This window comes from Girardinichthys multiradiatus, chromosome 22 (assembly GCF_021462225.1).
Source record: "Girardinichthys multiradiatus isolate DD_20200921_A chromosome 22, DD_fGirMul_XY1, whole genome shotgun sequence".
NCBI classification, from domain to species: Eukaryota; Metazoa; Chordata; class Actinopteri; order Cyprinodontiformes; family Goodeidae; genus Girardinichthys; species Girardinichthys multiradiatus.
The window spans coordinates 45,184,149-45,207,339 of NC_061814.1; the positions used below are offsets into that span (position 1 = coordinate 45,184,149).

General features: G+C 46.8%; 1 protein-coding gene across 10 annotated transcripts in view; it reads left to right on the top strand.

The window, feature by feature from the left end:
• The window catches only part of dlk2 (delta-like 2 homolog (Drosophila)), a 39,031-nt gene that overhangs the window by 12,648 nt on the left and 3,192 nt on the right, over nucleotides 1-23,191 (top strand). For 2 of the 10 annotated variants that reach the window (XM_047351508.1, XM_047351507.1), the window contains exons 2-6: nucleotides 13,020-13,161; nucleotides 15,470-15,559; nucleotides 21,107-21,167; nucleotides 22,434-22,564; nucleotides 22,654-22,801. In XM_047351508.1, coding sequence (XP_047207464.1) covers nucleotides 15,493-15,559; nucleotides 21,107-21,167; nucleotides 22,434-22,564; nucleotides 22,654-22,801 — 407 coding nt within the window. In that variant the 5' untranslated portion in view covers nucleotides 13,020-13,161; nucleotides 15,470-15,492. Of the gene's footprint in view, nucleotides 1-7,443; nucleotides 7,580-12,689; nucleotides 12,758-13,019; nucleotides 13,162-15,469; nucleotides 15,560-21,106; nucleotides 21,168-22,433; nucleotides 22,565-22,653; nucleotides 22,802-23,191 lie in introns of those variants that run through there. The other 8 variants (XM_047351506.1, XM_047351511.1, XM_047351509.1 and 5 more) reach the window with 8 other exon arrangements.

A 23,191-nucleotide genomic window follows, 5' to 3' on the forward strand; every position in this document is an offset into this window, starting at 1 on the left:
ATGAGGGAGGGGTCAAGGCTGCCGACCCCATTCTCCTGCCTGGATAAACAGTGCTGCATTGTGAGCAAGGTGGTCTGAGACGCTCTCAGTTTAGAGCGCAGAGGAATCTCCCAGCTGCTCCTACTACATTTCATTCAGCAGGTTAGACCCTCATCCAGCCCTCAACGCCCCCAACAATACCCACATCCACCCACCGCCACCCCCAGCACCCACCAGCGGTCACATTTAGACCCTGAGGAGCATCACAGAGAGCTCCAGTTACAGCTGAGCTCCAGAGGACTGACTCAGAGCTGAGGAAAGGAACCTGCAGGTACCTCTTAGGTGGAGCGATCACCTGACAGACTTATGATTGGCTCTGAAATCACCCATGTGAGACAGGTATGTAATTGCTATGGCGACAGACGGTGGTGTATTATAATACAGTGTAATCCTTAAAGGTAACAAGTAAATCCCAACGGCATGGCAGGTGGAGTCCATGCATCAACCGTCTGCATTCAGGGCAAGGAGACACATAAAGCTGTCCATCTGTCCATCCATCATCCATCCATTCATCCATCCATCCATCCACCCACTCATTCATCCATCCATCCATCCATTCATCCATCTGTCCATCCATCATCCATCCATTCATCCATCCATCATCCATCCATCCATCCACCCACTCATTCATCCATCCATCCATCCATCCATCTGTCCATCCATCATCCATCCATTCATCCATCCATCATCCATCCATCCACCCACCCATTCATCCATCCATCCATCATCCATCCATCAACCCATTCATCCATCCATCCATTCATCCACCCGACCCCCCCGCCCACCCATCCATCCATCCAAACACCAACCTACCACCCATCCATCCATCCCTCACTCCATCCATCCATCCACCCATCCATTCATCCATCCATCATCCATCCATCCACCCACCCATTCATCCATCCATCCATCATCCATCCATCCATCCACCCACCCATTCATCCATCCATCCATCCACCCGACCCCCCCGCCCATCCATCCATCAATCCATCCACCCAAACACCAACCTACCATCCATCCATCCATCCATCCATCATCCATCCATCCATCATCCATCCACCCACCCATTCATCCATCCATCCATCCATCCACCCACCCATTCATCCATCCATCCATCCACCCGACCCCCCCGCCCATCCATCCATCAATCCATCCACCCAAACACCAACCTACCATCCATCCATCCATCCATCCATCATCCATCCATCCATCATCCATCCACCCACCCATTCATCCATCCATCCATCCATCCATTCATCCACCCGACCCCCCGGCCCACCCATCCATCCATCCAAACACCAACCTACCACCCATCCATCCATCCCTCACTCCATCCATCCATCCACCCACCCATTCATCCACCCATCCATCCACCCATCATCCGTCCATCACCCGTCTGTCCATCCATTCCTCAATCCATCCATCCATTCATATGTCCATCCATCCATCATCCTTCCACCATCCTGTCTGTCCATCATCCATCCATCCATCCATCCGTCATTCGTCCAACCATCCATCCGTCCATCCATCCATCCATCCATCCATCATCCATCCACCCACCCTTTCATCCATCCATCCATCCACCGGACCCCCCCGCCCATCCATCCATCATCCATCCACCCAAACACCAACCTACCATCCATCCCTCCATCCATCCATCCATCCATCCATCAACCCACCCATCCACCCACCCATTCATCCACCCATCCGTCCATCCATCCATCCATCCATCCATCCATCCACCCGACCCACCCGCACATCCATCCATCCATCCATCCATCCATCCACCCAAACACCAACCTACCACCCATCCATCCACCCAAACACCAACCTACCACCCACCCATCCACCCACCCATTCATCCACCCATCCGTCCATCCATCCATCCATCCATCCATCCATCCATCCACCCGACCCACCCGCCCATCCATCCATCCATCCATCCATCAACCCAAACACCAACCTACCCCATCCATCCCTCCCTCCCTCCATCCATCCATCCACTCAAACACCAACCTACCACCCATCCATCCACCCGACCCACCCGCCCATCCATCCATCCATCCATCCACCCAAACAACAATCTACCACCCATCCCTCCATCCATCCATCATCCATCCACCCACCCATTCATCCACCCATCCATTCATCCATCCATCCATCCATCCATCCATCCATCCATCCATCATCCTGTCTGTCCATCATCCATCCATCCATTCATCCATCCATTCATCATCCGTCCATCCACCCACCCATTCATCCATCAATCCATCCATCCATCCATTCATCCATTCCTCAATCCATCCATCCATCCATCCATTCCTCAATCCATCCATCCATCCATCATCCTTCCATCATCCTGTCTGTCCATCATCCATCCATCCATCCATACATTCATCCATCCATCCATCATCCGTCCATCCACCCACCCATTCATCCATCCATCATCCGTCCATCACCCGTCCGTCCATCCATTCCTCAATCCATCCATCCATCATCCTTCCATCATCCTGTCTGTCCATCATCCATCCATCCATCCGTCATTCGTCCAACCATCCATCCATCCACCCATCCATCCATTCATCCACCCGACCCACGCGCCCATTCATCCATCCATCCATCCCTCCCTCCATCCATCCATCCACCCAAACACCAACCTACCACCCATCCATCCATCCATCCATCATTCGTCCATCCATCCATCCCTCCATCCACCCACCCATCCATCCATCCACCCAAACACCAACCTACCACCCATCCATCCATCCCTCCCTCCACCCATCCACCCATCCATCCCTCCATCCATCCATCCATCCATCCACCCACCCATTCATCCACCCAACCATTCATCCATCCATCCATCCATCCATCATCCTTCCATCATCCTGTCTGTCCATCCATCCATCCATCCATCCGTCATTCGTCCAACCATCCATCCGTCCATCCATCCATCCATCCATCTATCCATCCACCCGACCCCCCCACCCATCCATCCATCCATCCACCCACCCAAACACCAACCTACCACCCATCCCTCCATCCATCCCTCCCTCCATCATCCATCCATCCATCCATCCACCCATTCATCCATCCATCCATCATCCATCCATCCATCCATCCATCCACCCACCCATTCATCCACCCATCCGTCCATCCTTCCATCCATCCATCCACCCGACCCACCCGCCCATCCATCCATCCATCCACCCAAACACCAACCTACCACCCATCCATCCACCCGACCCACCCATCCATCCATCCATCCATCCATCCACCCAAACACCAACCTACCACCCATCCATCCATCCATTCCTCCCTCCATCCATCCATCCATCCATCCATCTACCCCACCCATTCATCCACCCATTCATCCACCCACCCACCCACGCACCAACCCATCCATCCATCCACCCACGCACCCACCCACCCATCCATCCATCTATCCATCCATCATCCATCCATCCATCATCCATCATTCCACCCACCCCAGCCGCCCGCCCATCCATCCATCCATCTATCCATCCATCATCCATCCATCCATCCATCCATCCACCCACCCATTCATCCACCCATCCTTCCATCCATCCATCCACCCGACCCACCTGCCCATCCATCCATCCATCCATCCATCCACCCAAACACCAACCTACCACCCATCCATATATCCATTCCTCCCTCCATCCATCCATCCATACATCCATCCATCCATCCATCCACCCACCCATCCATCCATCCACCCACCCATCCATCCATCCATCCCTCCATCCATCCATCCCTCCATCCACCCACCCACCCACCCATCCATCCATCCATCCATCCCTCCCTCCATCCATCCATCCATCCCTCCATCCATCCATCCACCCAAACACCAACCTACCACCCGCCCATCCATCCATCCATCCCTCCCTCCCTCCATCCATCCATCCATCCCTCCATCCATCCATCCATCCATCCATCCACCCAAACACCAACCTACCACCCGTCCATCCATCCCTCCCTCCCTCCCTCCATCCATCCATCCATCCATCCATCCACCCACCCATTCATCCACCCATTCATCCAGCCACCCACCCACGCACCCACCCACCCATTCATCCACCCGTTCATCCAGCCACCCACCCACGCACCCACCCATCCCTCCATCCGTCCCTCCATCCATCCCTCCATCCCTCCCTCCATCCATCCATCCCTCCACCCATCCATCCCTCCATCCCTCCATCCATCCATCCCTCCATCCACCCACCCACCCACCCATCCATCCATCCATCCATCTCTCCCTCCATCCATCCATCCATCCCTCCATCCATCCATCCATCCATCCACCCAAACACCAACCTACCACCCACCCATCCATCCATCCATCCCTCCCTCCCTCCATCCATCCATCCATCCCTCCATCCATCCATCCATCCATCCATCCACCCAAACACCAACCTACCACCCGTCCATCCATCCCTCCCTCCCTCCCTCCATCCATCCATCCATCCATCCATCCACCCACCCATTCATCCACCCATTCATCCAGCCACCCACCCACGCACCCACCCACCCATTCATCCACCCGTTCATCCAGCCACCCACCCACGTACCCACCCATCCCTCCATCCATCCATCCATCCATCCATCCACCCAAACACCAACCTACCACCCACCCATCCATCCATCCATCCCTCCCTCCATCCATCCCTCCCTCCATCCATCCATCCCTCCATCCCTCCCTCCATCCATCCATCCCTCCATCCCTCCCTCCCTCCATCCATCCATCCATCCATCCACCCACCCACCCACGCACCCACCCATCCATCCACGCACCCACGCACCCATCCATCCATCTATCCATCCATCATCCATCCATCCATCATCCATCGTTCCACCCACCCCAGCCGCCCGCCCATCCATCCACCCACCCACCCATCCATCCATCCATCAATCCCTCCATCCATCCATCCCTCCATCCATCCCTCCATCCATCCATCCATCCACCCAAACACCAACCTACCACCCACCCATCCATCCATCCATCCCTCCCTCCCTCCATCCATCCATCCCTCCATCCATCCATCCATCCATCCATCCACCCAAACACCAACCTACCACCCGTCCATCCATCCCTCCCTCCCTCCCTCCATCCATCCATCCATCCATCCATCCACCCACCCATTCATCCACCCATTCATCCAGCCACCCACCCACGCACCCACCCACCCATTCATCCACCCGTTCATCCAGCCACCCACCCACGCACCCACCCATCCCTCCATCCATCCATCCATCCATCCATCCACCCAAACACCAACCTACCACCCACCCATCCATCCATCCATCCCTCCCTCCATCCATCCCTCCATCCCTCCCTCCATCCATCCATCCCTCCATCCCTCCCTCCATCCATCCATCCCTCCATCCCTCCCTCCCTCCATCCATCCATCCATCCATCCACCCACCCACCCACGCACCCACCCATCCATCCACGCACCCACGCACCCATCCATCCATCTATCCATCCATCATCCATCCATCCATCATCCATCGTTCCACCCACCCCAGCCGCCCGCCCATCCATCCACCCACCCACCCATCCATCCATCCATCAATCCCTCCATCCATCCATCCATCCCTCCATCCCTCCCTCCATCCATCCATCCCTCCATCCCTCCCTCCCTCCCTCCATCCATCCATCCATCCATCCACCCACCCACCCACGCACCCACCCATCCATCCACGCACCCACGCACCCATCCATCCATCTATCCATCCATCATCCATCCATCCATCATCCATCGTTCCACCCACCCCAGCCGCCCGCCCATCCATCCACCCACCCATCCATCCATCCCTCCCTCCCTCCCTCCCTCCCTCCCTCCCTCCCTCCATCCATCCATCCATCCATCTATCCATCCATCATCCATCCATCCATCATCCATCGTTCTACCCACCCACCCATCCATCCATCCATCCCTCCATCCATCCCTCCATCCATCCATCCATCCATCCCTCCATCCATCCATCCATCCATCCACCCACCCATTCATCCACCCATTCATCCAGCCACCCACCCACGCACCCACCCATCCATCCATCCATCCATCCACCCACGCACCCACCCACCCATCCATCCATCTATTCATCCATCATCCATCCATCCATCATCCATCGTTCCACCCACCCCAGCCGACCGCCCATCCATCCACCCACCCATCCATCCATCCATCCCTCCCTCCATCCATCCCTCCATCCATCCATCCACCCACCCATCCATCCATCCATCCATCCATCCATCATCCCTCCATCCATCCATCCATCCATCCATCCACAGCTGAGTCGATCACACATAGCCTCCGCATATGGGGCACACGCATTACCTCAACACCACGCATTGCCCCACGTTATATCACTCTTGACACTGGTGGAAGTACTTCAACAGATTGTTAGTACAAATGGTACAAATGAGGTTCCAACTGTTCAGTATTTTCTACTAACTAGAAAGAAGGTTGATCCTGTCGAAGGTGTTTTACAGTTGGGGAGGAAACTAAGGTACAGTAAGGTGTTCCAGTACCCAATAAGAGGTTGTATGTGTGATATTTGGTGGTCAGGAGGATTCTGTCAGCCCTAGTAAATGATCAAGTGTTTGGTCAGCCCTGGAGGTGCCCTTTTGGATACCTCCAAATATCATCATACATGAACATGTTGATGATACTTTGGATAGTTGGGGTTTCGTTCTGCTCATAACCAAAGACTTCTGGGAACAGTCTCTCTGTCTAGATTCGCGGCGTATCAGGCTACAGGGATCTTGTTGTGGAGCAGGTCGTCTGTCAGGATTAATTGTCTCTGAGCATTTGAAAAACATTTAGAGGCACAACTTCGTTCCAGCCGGGGCAAGTCTGAGCCTGCTGGGACGTCAGGCAGCTTCTGGTCTGCATTCAGATCTGAATCAGAAACAAACAGACTGAGCTCAGTTCTGGGACCACCATCAGTTGGATCATCATCTATCTGCTCTGATGTTCCTCACACTATTTGGATGTCTTCTGGATTTTTGACTCCTGAGGATGTAACCAAGGAGAACAACGTTCACCACAGAAAGATGGTTTCAGAGTAGGACGGCAGAAGAACACGTCTCTTTTCACCTCAGAAAGTGTAAAAGACAACAGAAAGTGTTTATGAGTCCAATCAACACCTTATTTCTCCAGAGAGTGAACTGAACATCTTCTGATTTAGCACCAAACACAATGAGAGCCTGACCAGCCCTGCACAGACTTCCTCTGAGTGTGTGTAAACGTACATGTGTGAGTGTGTGTGTGGGGGGGTCGCACCCAGCTGAGGGGGAGTGTTTACTGGGGGTTGGGGGGTGGAGCACCGTTGTCTGCTTGTTGTTCACTGCAGCTTCAGATTAAGGCACACACTCAGAGAAAACCTGCAGGAGCAGCATGTTTCAGTGTGGGTGTTAGTGTGTGTGTGCATTAAATCAGGAGCACACAGTCTGGCCGGCGGCTGCAAATTTAGGAGGTATTCACAGCAGAAGGAAGAAGAGTTTTAGCTGAAGGTAAGAAGTGTTTGCTTTTCTTCAGGTTCTGCTTCAGGTTCTTCTGCTACATGTTCTTTTTCAGGTTCTGGTGGTTCAGTTGTGTTTGTGCTGCTGCTGTGAGTGTTCATCTGATCACTACAGAAAGTTTTAAGCTTTAGGACATTTCACCACAAATAAATCTCAGACTCTGGAGTACTGCACCCACAGGGCGCTTTAAATGTTACATTCTTGCTAATTTTGGAAACAAAGATTTTGTTCCAACATTTGAATCTCTAACTTCCTCCTAGCCTTCTCCTGATTAACTATTTTGTCTCCAAGTTATCTCTTAGCATCTTGTTGTGATCTTTAAATCCTGAGGTCATGACTCAGTTCAGTCAGGTTGGCTGATGGAAGTAAGTGTAGCTTTGTAAACAGGTTTTAAACTAAAAGTCCAGAAGTTCATCAGGTTTGACTGATCATTATGTCACTGCGATCGGGAGTCCAGAACAGCTGGAGAGGAAAGCAAAGTGCTCTGACTGGTCAGGTTTGTTTGACAAACTCATTAAACCATTTATGGGAGCTCCAGTCCAGCAGGGGGTACTATGTTGCTGGCAAGTATTCTCGTTGGTGTGTCATCTTTTTCATGTTCTAAAAATTTGATTTGGGCATCATGACACAATTGAATGAAACTCTGTTTCAACTTTAGGGTGCCACCTGTTGAGATCAGGATCAGCTGCATCCTGGACATCATCTGATGGTTTGATGTGTTTCCACTTTCTTTGACTTGTAACTATACCAAGACTGTAACGGAACCCCTGCACCTGCTAATTTCAGGAGGATCATTAGGCTTTAAAGTGATATACATTACTGATGGGCTGTTTCCATCTAGAAACTCCAAGTTGTCCAAAACATCCTCAGATCCAGGGGTGTTTAATGATTCTGAGGAAGTATTTCAGGTTCTGTTCAGGATCTGTTTCAGTTCTTATCTGTGCTGTGGAGTCTGACTGGTGCAAGATGTGGGTTCAGTCATCACCTCCTGGAGAACATTTTCATTCAGTTTTTGCTTGGTTTCATTGGTCAGTTTTTCCTTCACACCCATTTTCCTCTACAGAGCTTTCAGCCAATTCTGCAGGATAGTGAGATAATTTAACCTCCAACCCATTTGAGAAGCTTGAAATTTCACCAGGAGGAGCTCAGTGTGAAGCGTGTGACATCATCCTGTAAAAGTGTCAGCAGTAAATCCATCCTCAGGATCTGGATATAACCATGCCGTATCACCTTTCCGGTGATGCTGACTGTGATTCATGCCTGGGTTTTTTTTCCACCTTCACATAATGTCAGATCTAAAGCTGCTGAATGTTTTGGTTTCTAGCTGCATTCTGATGAGACTGGACCAGGTTCTGACCTGTAAAATACACCTGAAGAAGCTTCTCAGGTTGAGTCTGCTGCAGATCCAGAGGAGCGAAGTGGCTCTGACTGAAAGGAGTTAACTTGTTAAGCCCAACGAACCCGCCGGGTGTGGGTGGTGTGTTTGATTTTGTCTTGTTTAATCACAAATAAATCAGACACAGTAACAATTGCAGTAGTACTTCCACCATGCAAATTTTTGGTACACAGGTACCAAAAATTTGCATGTACACCTTATTACTGTGGAACTAGATTTACTTCACATATGTAATTTCAGGCAGAAATTGCTTCTAAAACTCTTAGGGCTTAAATAGTTGCTGCAATGTGGACCCTCACAAGGCTTAAGGCATGGAAAGCGTAACCTCTCATAGGTGAAGTCAGAGGTGCAGAACCTGTCTGCCGACCTCAGAGAAGCTGTAGAAGCCCTGGTCAGGTGAATAGATTGGGTCCTGGTGAATAGAGACACTTTTTTCTGCTACAGGTAGATGTTGAGAGATGCTTTCTGCACAAAAGACTCTTCTGCACCGATGTGTTGCAAAATCGAGACTATACCGTGTCTAATCATTGAGACTACAAAGCGGCTTTTGGAGTTTATTAGCACCACTACATGTAAAATACAAACACCCAACAGACGTTTGGCAGCCGCAACCTGGTGTTCAATAAGCAGCTGTTAACTCCTCCCCCAGGTTTTGGCAGCCAGTAGTTTTAAACAGCTCTCATCCAATGAGCAAGCAGCTAAGTCAGACCTTAAACACCAGGGGTCTCATTTAACAAATACTCTGTGGGATCCATACTAAAACTGTTGTACGCCAAAGAAAACCCAGACTTATAAAACCACAGTTCCACAACCATCAAGCAGTTTCTCCTTTATGAATCACAGCTGCTCCTTAATGTTCTCTACAAGGTTCCTCCTCATGTTCTGGCTTCTACACGCCACATTCAACCATAGATAGTCCATGCAAAGAACCTCATGAAGGTCAACGTGTATTTAAATGAGCCAGCTGATCAATATCAGTTCATGGTTACCAATGGCAACCACAGAGAGAAGAGGCAGAAATGGAGATGTTGGTGAGTGAGGTGGACAGTGGAGAACATCTGATGTCTGGTAGCCACAGTGTGGAGAAACCAACTGACTGGTCATATTAACAAAGCCATCCAGGACGGCAGGTATTACTGCGCTTAGAGATGATGTGGTTCCGGCGGGTCGGTCTCTCCAATACTGGACCCAGTTCGGCACATAGATCCAAGAGCAATGCTCTAATGAGTCTAAATCAGCATATTAGCCAGTCATCATCGTGGACCAGGCGACCTTGGTGACCCCTCCTAATTCTCCATCTGCAAGGTCTTCCGCCAGCTCCAATGCATCCATCATGCAGCTTTACGCTCCAGTGTCTCCAAGGTGCTGAGATGTTTACAGCAGTCAGTGTTACTGCCTCACACCTTCTGGGTTGATCCGTGGTCCACATCACCCTGGAGATCATCAGGGAGAGGACTGAGATGGTGAGAAAACTTTGATGAGATGTTGTGAGGACTTTGATTTAAGGTTGAAGTTGGCTTATAGGCCTTTATGTGAAAGGTCCTGAAGAGTAGTTCTGGCTCGGCAGCGCCACCATAAATAACACTGTGGTTCTGAAAGGTTATGATGTCATTGATCTATGAATAAAGTTTGATATGGAGAGAAACTGAATGTCTGACAGGAATCATGATGCAGTCCCTCACATCTCCATCTGCGCCACCAGTTTCCCCTGTCTTTAAATGAGTGAATGCATGGGTCAGAGGTCACGTGAGGGGCGGCACATTCTCCCGTCAGGTTGTTTTTTTAAATCAGAACTTTTACGTAGAAAGTGACGTACACCAGTTTCAGGCCCCATTTTATGCGTACGCCATGTTTAGAAATGAAACCCCTGGAGTTTAACTAACACCTGGTGGCATTATCCTCTTTGAACACCAGTTGGCGCCTACGTCTGCCATTGTTTGTTAAACATGTAATGATGCTTAATAACAGCATTTAGAAGATGCAAGGTGACAATGGAAAGCATGTGATTAATGACCAAAACAGCTTTTCATAGACAGAGGCTCTGCAGTGATATTTTCTGCTCAGGCGTCTGCTGAAAGCAGCACATCCTCTGACAGATCTTCATCGATTATTTCTGATTCAGAAGCTGCAGACCTGCTGTCTGGTTCTCCTGCTTCCTAACTCTCCCTGTGGGGATCAGTCGCCTTCAGCCTCCACAAACAGCAGCCCTTCAAAATAAAGGTTTCAGAACAGGCACAACCGTACCCACTATTCAGAGGTTTCGTTCATGTGAGAACATCTGCAGCTCCTTGATGACTCATGACAGCTCTGCAGATTAAAGTGATTTTCTGAATTCTGACAGACATCTGGAATCATCTTATCCAGCTCAGATGATAAAAAAGTGACCTTCAGGAGAACACTCAGTGACATTTTTACTTCATTCAGACTGAAGATCCATGAGCTGAAGCTGAGATTTCACAATAAAAGCATTGTAAAGTTGGTTTATTTTTCAGACTTGTCTGAAATGAATGTGGGTGGGGGGTTAATGTTTGGGTGAAGGCCCAGATATTTAATGATTTTGTGTGCAGGCCCAGTTCTGCATACATGCTGTTTGAGGTGCAGCTGACAGGGTGTTTGAACTTCAGAAGAATTAAACTCAATTGTTGTCTTCAGACCATCAAGGTGGAGCTGCCGGTGGCGGATGTTCTCGATTAACATCAGGATTTAAAAAAGTAATTGAAAGAGCGCTGAATGTTCCAAAGAGCATGTTCTGAACGGGTCGCAAACAGCAGCCCATACTTTTTAACCCAGGTTCCAGACTTTTTAAATATTTGAAAGAAGCAAAAATGTCTGAATTGAAACAGCTTAATTGAGAATTTAGTCCGTTCTCGACATGTGCTATCACCCAGAACCAATGGAGAGACACACAGAACCTTTACAAACTGATACCCAAGAACTGCCACAACCAACCTGCTGTGAGGAGGACAGCAGTGAAAACTCATGAATGCACAAGGAGAACATAAAAGCTCCACACTGGTCAGGATTTAAAACCACCCCTGCATGTCTGCATGCCTACAGGTGCAAATAACACCTAACAGTCAGAGTTCCCAGATTCATATCAGGCATTTTTGCACAATCAACCATGTCTTTCTGTTTTGTAAAAACACTGCATTTAAATGTATTTATGAAATGAGTGTAATTTCCCTTTATGATTCCTAAACAAAATGTCCTCACTGAGAGCAAAGTGGAACCACAGCCAATAACCTTGTTTGTGGCATCAACTTGGCAAATAAACCTGATTCTGGTCCAGATTCACCTTCTGTGTGACCACGTTTATTTTTGATTTTATCTTATCTTCTATTTTACATTTATAAATATATTATTCCAATTGTACTTTGTATTAGTGTTGTGAAGCACTTTGTGATCTGTGTCTTGAGAGGTGCTATATAAATAAAATTTTACTTACTTCAATCATTTAATACCTAAAAGATGACGTCATCTGCCAACATCTGGCAGGTTATCTAAATTAAACTGGTTTAATGATCATAAACTAGTTTTGGAGCTTTCTTAGTGGTAAACTCTGAACATGAACTATTCCACATGAACAATGAACCGGTTCTGCTGAAGGGTGAACTTGTTCAGACTCTAGATCAGATTTAATGTGTGCGGTCACAGATTGAACATATTAATGCGCTGTATTCCTGGTCATGTTACCGATTCTCTGCCCTCTGATTGGACCGCGCTGACGGAGCCTGCAAAAGAGTCTTTCTCAGCGTCATACAGTGTGAGGAAGAGTGAGTTCCTGCAGAGAACAGCTCGCTGTGTGAGGTGATGGAGGATGTTTGCTGTGACTCACACTCATTCTCCCGTTCAACCAACCACCTGTTGCCTTCTCTCCAACACACACTCCCCTCATTCTTCTCTTCCCAGAGCAAACACACTGAAATAAAAGCTGCATGTGTGTGTGTTTGTGTGTCAATGTGTGTGTGCGCTTGCTGCGGTATGTGAGCCACACGAACATCAGTAACCCAGGCATGTCGCTTCCTGTCTCTGCAGAGGCCGTGATCCTCATAGGAATTTCTGGAAAATTGATCTGCTCCTTGTTTTCCTGCCTGACAGTCGACTGTGTGGGCACAGTGATCCGGAGGTCTGTCACCACGGCAACAAGGTTGAAGGAACCAGAGAACGGAAAGAAGAGGTAGGTCACATGACCTCAGTGGCAGTGGATTTCTCTGATGGATAACCAATAATCAGTTGATCCACCGGAAAATGTTCCCACAGTACTGACTGACAGGATGAGACCATCCGTTTCTGACTCTTAGGCTGCCACATATTGCAAAAACAGGTGGGACAAATTTAGGTGGAAACGAGGATAAGTGATGCTGTTATTCCAAACAAGGAATCCTCAAACAACATCTGTGGGGCACTGAGATGTTCAGAGGATCTCCAGATGAGAAGACCCTTGAGCTGATTAAAAACAAACACATTCCTCCCCCTGCAGGTCAGAATATCAGGTAACCCTAGAAGGACCCTTTAATGGTTTTTCTTCTAATGAACTTTGTGACACAGCCTTAGTTGGGCAGCAGTAATCTCTGATCCCACAGATGGTTCTGCATCCAGAAACATCATGCATCACCAGCAGGTAGAACTTCCTGGGACAGGGATTAATTTTGAGAACCTTGGTTCATCCAAAGATACCCTCACAGCCTTTACTCGGCAGAGAAGAAGCCTGATGTGAACCTCAGAGGAGCAGTTAGCTTTTCTGGGATGGATCATCAACCAGTGGGAACATGGATCAGATGGATCAGTCCTCCAGATGTTTGTTGGAAGAGGAGCATCCAGCCTGTTGTCAGCAACTAGTCCCTGCAGCCAGGCTCTGTGATGGTAGGAGGTTGTATCATGGTATGGGCTTGGATCATTTCCTTTGTTATACAGCATTGATGCAGAAAAGTCCAACAGAGGTTTTATAGGATTTAAGACAACATCATCTTCAGAAACAAGACATTTGAAACCCCCATTCTAAAGGCATGGCTGATGAAGATGGTACGGCTGACTTGACCTGTCCCAACAGAGAATGTTGAAGGATTTGGGAACCAGAAATGGTTTCCAAATGAGTGCTGGACACCTGAAGATGGTTTGCAGAGACTCCTGGAAGTCTTCATGGAATGGGATTCTTAATGATGAAAATGCTGGAGTAGAACCTTAGATGTGTTCCTACTGTCAGATTATTCCCATGTTGGACCCTGGCAGGTGGGAGCTGAAGGAGTCACCAACTGTCTGCTTGAGTTTCACTCGTTAGATCTGAGGACGGACTTCAGCAGCGTCTCAGCTTCACATACATCACAGCGATGCCACAAACAGAGACATCTTAAAAAAGCTCCGAGTGACTCTGAGGTTGCTCCGAAGCAGAAAGCTGACCTTTTCACACAGACTGAGCTTGGATCGGTCTCTGTTTAACGCATCTGGAACAACTGAAAACCACACGTTCCAGGACATAGTGAACACTGTGTCTCAACAGCAGGAACAGAACCAGAACACAGAACCAGGGAGTGAAGCCATGAGTCCACCTGTCGGAACCTGGATCTCTGTTTGAACTGAGTAGAATATTTTTCTGATGTTCACCATTTCTGGTATTCAGGAGCATCAAATTGGTAGCTGGAAAGCCCTCTGACGGTCAGAATCTTGTCTTGGAAAACCCAAGGTTTCTTACAGTTTTCTCCATTTGTTTAAACATTTTGTGAGTTTCAGTAAAATGAAATTATCCCTAGACCCAGAGCTAGCATGCTAACACCGGTGCCAACATGCTAAAACTAATCGTAAGGTTCTTGTTAGCCTTTTTACCATCTGTCCTTGTCTCTGTGGAGTAAATGCTGCTGCACATGTAAACCTGTCCTGCTAATGTTAGCTATAGCATGTGATGGTTAAAATTACATTAGCTTGACATGCTTACATGAGACCAACTTAGAGATGTTTGTACAGAAGGCACAGCATCGTGTTTGGAGAAAACCAAACCCCTCACACCCCTTACAAGCTCGGTGGTGGAGGGCTCATGATGTGGGCAACAACACAGTGATCCATGAACTCTGTTTACCAAAGTCTTTTAGAGCCCATCTGTCCAGCAGCTAAAGCTTGGTCCAAACTGGGTGATGAACAAGACAATGATCTAAAACGCAGCGGGAGATCTACAGCAGAATGGCTGAAAAAGAAAAGAATCAAAGTGCTGCAATGGCCTAGTCAAAGTTCAGACCTCAATTTGCCTTGGATTTTATTGTGAAAGGATTTACTGCTTCCTGATTTTGGAGCGTTGTTTTGTGGTTCCGGAGGTGATCCTGAAGGAGCAGCTCTGATTAATCTGGTTCTGTGTGTGATCCAAACAATGACAGGTGGAGGACGCCTCAGAGCAAGTCTCTGTCTGCGTCTCATCTTTCACTGAGCCGCTGGGGTCTGCGTCGGGCTGATACAATGTCTCCAGGTCAGCGTCTCATCGTGTCCTCCTTCTGTTCCAGGACGCCTTCTCGCTGCAGCCGACATGTCGGCCGTCTTGCTGCTGAGCTGCTGCTTCCTCGTCGTCTTCACCCCGCCCTGTGCAGGTGAAGGTAGGTCACATGACCCGAACATCAGGCACACCCCAGGTTTTGCCCACTGCTGCGTGATGCTTACAAATTCATTCATTTATATGAATTATTAGGATCATAAAGTTATAAAGCCTGTTAACTCTGCAGGTTTCCAATGTGAGGTACAGGGCCCTCTGAGGGTCCTGAGGCAGTGAGTCAGAGGTCTGGAGATGATCTGCAGACTCTAAACTGTTCAACCGAGTATGAGATAAACACATCTGTTACTGATAAGTAAAAACAGAGTTTATCTTGTTATTAGATCTTTATCTTCAGGTGCTGATCATCAAGAACCTTTGGAGGTCTCTGTCAGCTCCAAAGTTTGGGAACCCTCATATCATTAGGAACATTTAAAAGGAAGTTTTCAGGGGTATCAGAGAGGAGGTGCTGATTCTGTATCAGCAGTGGGCCAGCATCACCGTACAGACATCTGATCAATATGCCCCTTACTACTGGCTCCGATTTGACTCCAGAACACCCAGATGTTTGAAATGATTCCACAGTTTCTGGATGTGAAACTTCCATAAAGTCCAGTGGAGGGGAAGCCAAAAGGTGACCCAGGGAATTACAGTTGATGACAAAGATTAAAGCTCATCATCTAAGCTCTGCCCATGATGCTCTGCATCATGAAGGAGACTTTTCCTACTCTCTGAGAACTCCTGAAAGCAATAGACCTCCTGACTGCTCTCCTGACTGCTAGAGCTGGATCCAATTCCTGTCCGGGCATTCACACCATTTCAGGCAAAAATAAGTTCTGTCCCTGGCCGCTGCGCTCCGATTGGACTGATAAGGAGGCCAACAGGTGCCGACCAACAGAAGTGCAGAAAACAGTGAGGATCAAATTTAAATCCACGGAAACACCCCCTGTCCTCTTCCTAACAGGACATGCTTTAGTCCCAACATATGTGACTGGAAAATCTGGAGTTCCTGATGTCAGCTTCTGTGAAACGAGCAGAAAGTTGTGTGTAGGTATCAATAATCCAGATCATTTCTTGATCAGCTGGACCAAACCAATGTCAGATTGTTTGTAAATATAAAAATCAACCAAACAACAACAATAAACAACCTGCGAGTTTAAACTGCACATTTTAAAAGAATCTTAGGTCAAAGTTAATTAGACCAATGAACTAATTAAAAGTTCTTCAAACAGAAACCGTCCGGCTGGATGCTGAAGTTTCCAGGCTGTTTCCTAAAACCTTGGAAAACCTAAGAACGTCCTCACCTGAGAACTTCCTGGTTGTTTCCTAAGAAAGGTTGTAACTGTTCCCTGAAACTTCCTATGTTCTATTTCACTTTTTAACCCTTCCTGGACCTTTCCAGAGAACCTCCAGGAGTTTCCCTTCAGAACCTCTGTCCCTCTTCCTCATATTTCCTATTTTCTTCCTCTATTAAGAATCTTCCTCTGGAAGACCGACTCTTTTCCCGAAGAAGACTGTGAAACCTGCTTTCACACCGTTCCAATGTTTCTGGGTGCAGGATTCAGCAGTTTTCCTGATCCTAGATGAGTTCTTGTTGTATCTGGGATGTTGGAGGCAGAGTATTTGACCTCTAACCCGTGACAGGCGGCGGGTCGCGTGGCGATCGACAGACACTCTTGTTGTAGGCGATTGGCTCGCCGTTTGTTGTTCCAGCGGCTCGTCTCGGATTACGAAGACGTTCTTCAGTCTCTGAAAGCAATCCCACTCCTTTCCAGCCGACACTTGATCTCCTCCAGCATCACGCCAGTTGGCCTCTGAGCCGCCACATGGTCACAGGTCAGAGGTCAGGGTCTAAACATCCAGCAAACATTCCAAGAACTAATGTCTGTGAACAACCTTTCGCAGACAGAACTGATTCTGACGGCTGCTGCTTCCAGAATAATCATTTAAGACCTTCAATGAAGAAAATAGGCTGAACCTTAACTGAATAAAGGCAGACTGAGTCTGAGGCATCAGGAGGACCACAACAGGTTGTTACAGACCCAAAAAGGGCCCGGATAGATGAAGAAATCTTTATCAAACAGGATTCTGGAAGTGTCTCCACACAGTGGACTAATCACGAAGTGCTGGGTTTTCTGGACTTGCCAAAGGTCAGTCTGACCTCAGTTTTTTCTACTAATTATTGAGAAAAGGATCAAGAATTTACAGCTAATCCATTTCTAAACAAAATGTTAATAAATCAGAAACAAACATCTTGGTCAAATGAAAATAATTTTCAATCCAAATCTCCTGGTGTATGAATGATTTTGGACTTCCATGTAAATCTGATCTTAAACACCCAGATTGTTTCAGGTCACGTTTTGTCGGATTGGAGGAAATGTCCTGGCTTTAAACTGGGATTAAAACGTTTTCATGAATCAGAGGTCCACAAAGAAACATGGAAACTTTACTATTGGCCTTAAAATTCCTAATGAAAGAAAACCCTTGCTGTTGTGGGGTGGTAGCACTGTTGCCTTGCGGCAAGAAGGTCCTGGGTTCAATACCCGGCCGGAGGTCTTTCTGCATGGAGTTTGCATGTTCTCCCTGTGCATGCTTGGGTTCTCACCGGGTACTCCGGCTTCCTCCCACAGTCCAAAGACATGCCTGTTAGGTTAATTGGTCACTAAATTGCCCTGAGGTGTATGAATGAGTGTGTGCTTGGTTGTTTGTGTGTTGCCCTGCGATGGACTGGTGACCTGTCCAGGGTGTACCCCGCCTCTCGCCTATAGACTGCTGGAGATAGGCACCAGCTCCCCATGACCCACTATGGAAGAAGCGGTAGAAAATGACTGACTGACCCTTGCAGTTCTGAGAACATTGTAGATGTTTTAAGGTAGTGTTGTGATTATGAATCTGAGAATATTATTTAATATTTAACATTAATATTTTAATATTTTATTAAATAATATTTGGGTTTGTTAAGGGTTGTCCTGTGAATACCAGCCCCATTAAGGTGATGGTATTAGAACAAAATAGAAAGGGTGAGACGAGCTCTGACATTATTGAACAGCATAAACTCTGCACATATATGGAATAAATTCACACAATTTTTTAAAATGCAAGAATTTATTAACAAAAATAAGTCAACTCAAAGTCAAACATATTTCAATCAACAAACTCTTTACTTTGCTAAAACAATCCAACTAAACTACTGTTGAAGTTTCCCTTTAACGGGTAACTCCTGCGCGTTCGTTTATTCACCGTAAGCTGAAAGAATCACACACATTAGAATAAATCACACGGAGACAGCTGTATTCAAAAATACCTGGGCCCAGGGGAAGAGCTCACGCAGAGATGTCTTCTGAGCTTTTTACTGGGCTCATGTCTTTTATTGAAACACACATGAAGAATGGGCAACGCCCCTGTTTACAGTTTTTTTCACACATATAGTTACGTACACACTTTTCCAGCTGACCATATTTAGAAAGTTATTATTCTGCATATTTTGCACCTGCACTCTGCTTTTCTGCTGATATGAGAAGGGAATACTTGGCCCGTTAATCTGTTCACATCCTTCTCTCACCCCTACAGTTCTTCAGTCTTTTTCTGCTTCATCACACTCAAGGCCAAGTTTGTGCAATACTATTCTGCAGGCCACTAACACAGGTTATACATTTTATTTCCCACACTGTTTATGAACATAATAATAATAATGCACACACATAATATATCTCCACACTACCAAGCAGAATGAAAGAATAATGAAGACTAATGGGCTATGTACAATATAAACAAGTTGATTAAAGATGATTAGAAATCATGACCAAAAGAGTGATACAACATTACCATGCAATGTTTATGTTTGAGAACCAAGGATTATCTTGAAGAATCTGGAAATGAAGTTAAATTAGTCTTGGAACCAACTTAGGAAATAATCAGCAAACGTTTAGACAACCATTCACAATGTAAGATCAGATTAAATATTATTTTAATAAAATAATATTTTAAATAATGATCTGCTGAATAAAACCAACCTTCTGGATGACTAATTCTCAACGGTGTCTCATTAGCTGCCTTTATTTATTAAAATAATATTTAAAGAAATATTATTATTAAAGGAAATGGTCAAATATTTAAGGAAATAGTTTGGAAAAGAACCAAATCTTTCTGGAGAAATGGGGCTTAATGGTGTTTACTTAGTTATCAGATTTAGTAAAATAATGTTTAGGGAAATATTATTTACTGGATTGAAAACTAAACCTTTCTGGGTAAATATTATTTAGCAGCTAGCATGTTCTTAGCTGTTAGCTGTTGAAGCTAACAAAGAAGCTGATAGCTTAGCACCAGATTCGAACACACACCTTTAAAATACCGTCAATAAAAGGGTTAAAATGCATAAGCGCGGACGGCGCATTATGATCAATGTTCTGTGTTTAAAATCACCCTCTAAATAAAGTTTTTAAATAAAGTTTGTCTTAACTTTAAAAACACACAAAGAACACAAAGCTGAGCACGTGTGCTGCAGATAGCCTGCTAGCACCAAGATAGCTGAGTTCAACACAAACAAAACCAAACTTCATAAAATGGAAAAACGTTTAGGTCATTTCACCCTAAATATCTCTCTGCCCAAACCCTATCCTCGTTTGAATTGTGTTGAGGAAGAGTTGTCCGGGCGACGACGACGTTTGAAGAAAGCTCCGTGAACAAAGGTTTAGCTTCCAGCTAACCTCTGGAGCTGTGGGTGAAAGACGGCTCATTGTGTCCAACAACCAACTGCACATTACCGTAACCACGGTGATGCGGGGCCGTTGTCCTTCCTTCAGATTCGGCTTCGTAGAGACACCGTCTCTGCAAGGACTTCTCTGGAACACAGTTTGCTTCTGCAGGCCTCAGAGAAAAAGTCAAGCAATCCTTACACCTTAATTACCCCTTTTTATGAATCAATACCGGATTCTTTCAACAGTATTTCATCCGTACTTAACTTAGTGCATATGATCGATGATCTTATGACATCCTTGGATCCAGTTTGAAGAGTTTATGTCTGTTTGCCAGCAAAGAGACATTAGTGCGATGGGTCTCTGGCCAGCCTCGCACGGAGTCCGGGTGGTAGAGACAAGATGTAGCAAGAGTGGTGCTTTTATTTGGACAATGACGTCACAGGAAGTCCGCAGTTACCCCGTTTCCTAGCTGTGCCGGAAGTAGGTTAATGCAATTTATTTTGAAAGTTCCAGGAAAGTCTGTACTGGCCTTTCACGTTGTAACCATGGCTGTGGTCCCAACAGCAGTTTCCTGAAAAACGTTCAGGCTGTTTCCCAGAAACAAGGTAGCTTATTTCCTGGAAATTTCTTGTGAACATTCAGCCTGTATCCTGACACGTTCCCACTGTTTCCTGAAAGGTCGTATCTTAGCACCAAAGTCTGTCGGAAAATCATTGATCAGTTGAAGGAAACAGCTGAAACACAGATGACTTCAGTCTTTCAGGGTCTGCTGAACCTGGAACCGGTTGAGAACTTTTCCTGATTAGAACTGATTTCCAGGCAGATGATCCCCTGAATGCCAGCATAGTTTTATCCTGGCAGGATTTATCCACTTCCTGTTATCTGTCAGTCAGCTCTGATCTTTCCCGTTCTTCCAGCAGGAAGTGACTCCAGCTGCAACATCACCAACAGCCGCCGTGATGAGTTTGGAGTCTGCAGGTAAGACATAATCAGAACCAGCAGGTCAAAGGTGGGTGAGCTGGAATAAGTCCTGTTTCCATGGTGTAATTGAAAATTTGATTGCTTGCTTAAATCCTATTCAGTCTCATGGACTGAATAGGATTGAATCTGTTTCTGAACCTTTTTCTGTGGTCAGATGTGTTAAATTGTGGATCCGCTACTTGCTGCCTTGATCATTTTTAGAGGACATGCTTTACTTTAGATGTTTTGGTTTTCCATGTGAATCAGGAAGCCCTTCAGGTTCTGTTATTGTCATGAGTGGGTTTTCGAAGGACTGAATGAGATGAACAATAAGTTCTTTGAGAAATAAAAGATGACTTACAGATAGGTCTTGCAGAAAATAGTTCTACTTCAATAGTCACAAAATCTTTAACTAGGCCAGTGACATTCAACTAAAGTAAAGTAAAAATCAAAAGCATAAAGAAAACTGATAAAATACAGGGAAAAATTAGTAAAGAATAAAACTGAAGCCAGTGGGCTATAAAAGGATGCAGTAGTTCAGTGTGAACATCTCTGTTTAGCAACCAAGGTTGGGATGAAGCTAATTTAAATGCAAATGGCCTGAACTTGTATAGTACTTTATCAAGTCCCCAGAGACCATAAAAGGTGTTCATACTACAGTCAGTGATCTACTCCTTCATCAACTGACAGTGGTGAGCTACAGCTGCCCTGGGGCAGAATGACAGGAGTGAGGCTGGCATACAATCTGCACCACTGGGCCCTCTGACCACTATCAGCAGGCAAGGAGGGTGAAGCAACTGAAACAGACATAGCAGGGGCTTGAACTGGCAACCCACTGGTTACAGGACAAACTGTTACCATCTGAGCCACAGCCAACTGGACGTTAGGTGTGATGATGTGATGACAGCAAAGAAAATAGCGGCTGTGATGCAATTTAGTCAATCCTACATGATTTAATAACATTTCAATCCATGGAGCTGGAGGCATCAGGGCATTAGACAGATTCCTGCAACCTGGTTGTAGAAGCATGCAGTGCAGAAACCTCCTACAGTCAGTTTCAGCGCAGGCTGGATCCAGTTCCTCCAACAGGGCTTATATGAAGTTGATGTATTGTTGGATTTTCAGGCAGCTGCTGCTGAACGTTTCTGCTAAAATGTTTTAATTTCATCTTCATCTCTTCTGTTTTGTAATTCCTTGATGTTTTTAATTCACCATCTTCTTGTTTCTTTCATATTTCTGACAGATTTCCATGAAATGTCCTGCTCGCTTTCTGCTTGTTTCCAGGTGTGACCCAGGCTGGGAAGGTGAGCTCTGTGAGCGCTGCATGACGATGCCAGGATGCGTGCACGGTTCATGCCTGCAGCCATGGCAGTGCATGTGTAAACCGGGCTGGGGCGGACGATTCTGTGACAAAGGTTCCTGCAGTTAGAAGATGTAAAAATCTCAAACTCTTTGACTCTTTATGATTCATGAAGTTGCTCCTTGTGTCCGTGTTTCCTGTCAGACCTCAGCATGTGCTCTCAGCAGCAGCAGCCCTGTCAGAACGGCGCCACCTGTCTGATGGAGGACAGCGGAGACTTCAGGTGTCTGTGTCTAGAGGGTTTCCATGGTCCGACATGTCAAAAGAGGTTTGGACCGTGTCACCAGACGAGGTGATCAATAATCTGATAACTGGTGGACCACTTGTTACAGGGAACCACTGAGAGCCTGAACCTGAAAATGTGGACAAACATCTGCTGGTGGATTTTTAAAACTCTCTGAGTCTGAGCTTTTCTCAGCTGCTACAGGTTCATGTGTCTGTTACTCACCCAGCCCAGGTCCTAAGATATGGCTGACTTAATGTTTCTCTAACTTCTCCGACCCAGCTTCTGGTCCAACACACAGGCAGCTGGTTAAACCTGAGCTCAGGCCCAGTTGAATGGATCAGTAAGTTTTCAGTCAGGTATCTTATTGATTACTGTCTGACTCCACATCTACAGAAAACCTCTAGAAACTCAGATGTTGCTCCTGATGATGTTTTCATCTGGACTAGTTTAAGGGCT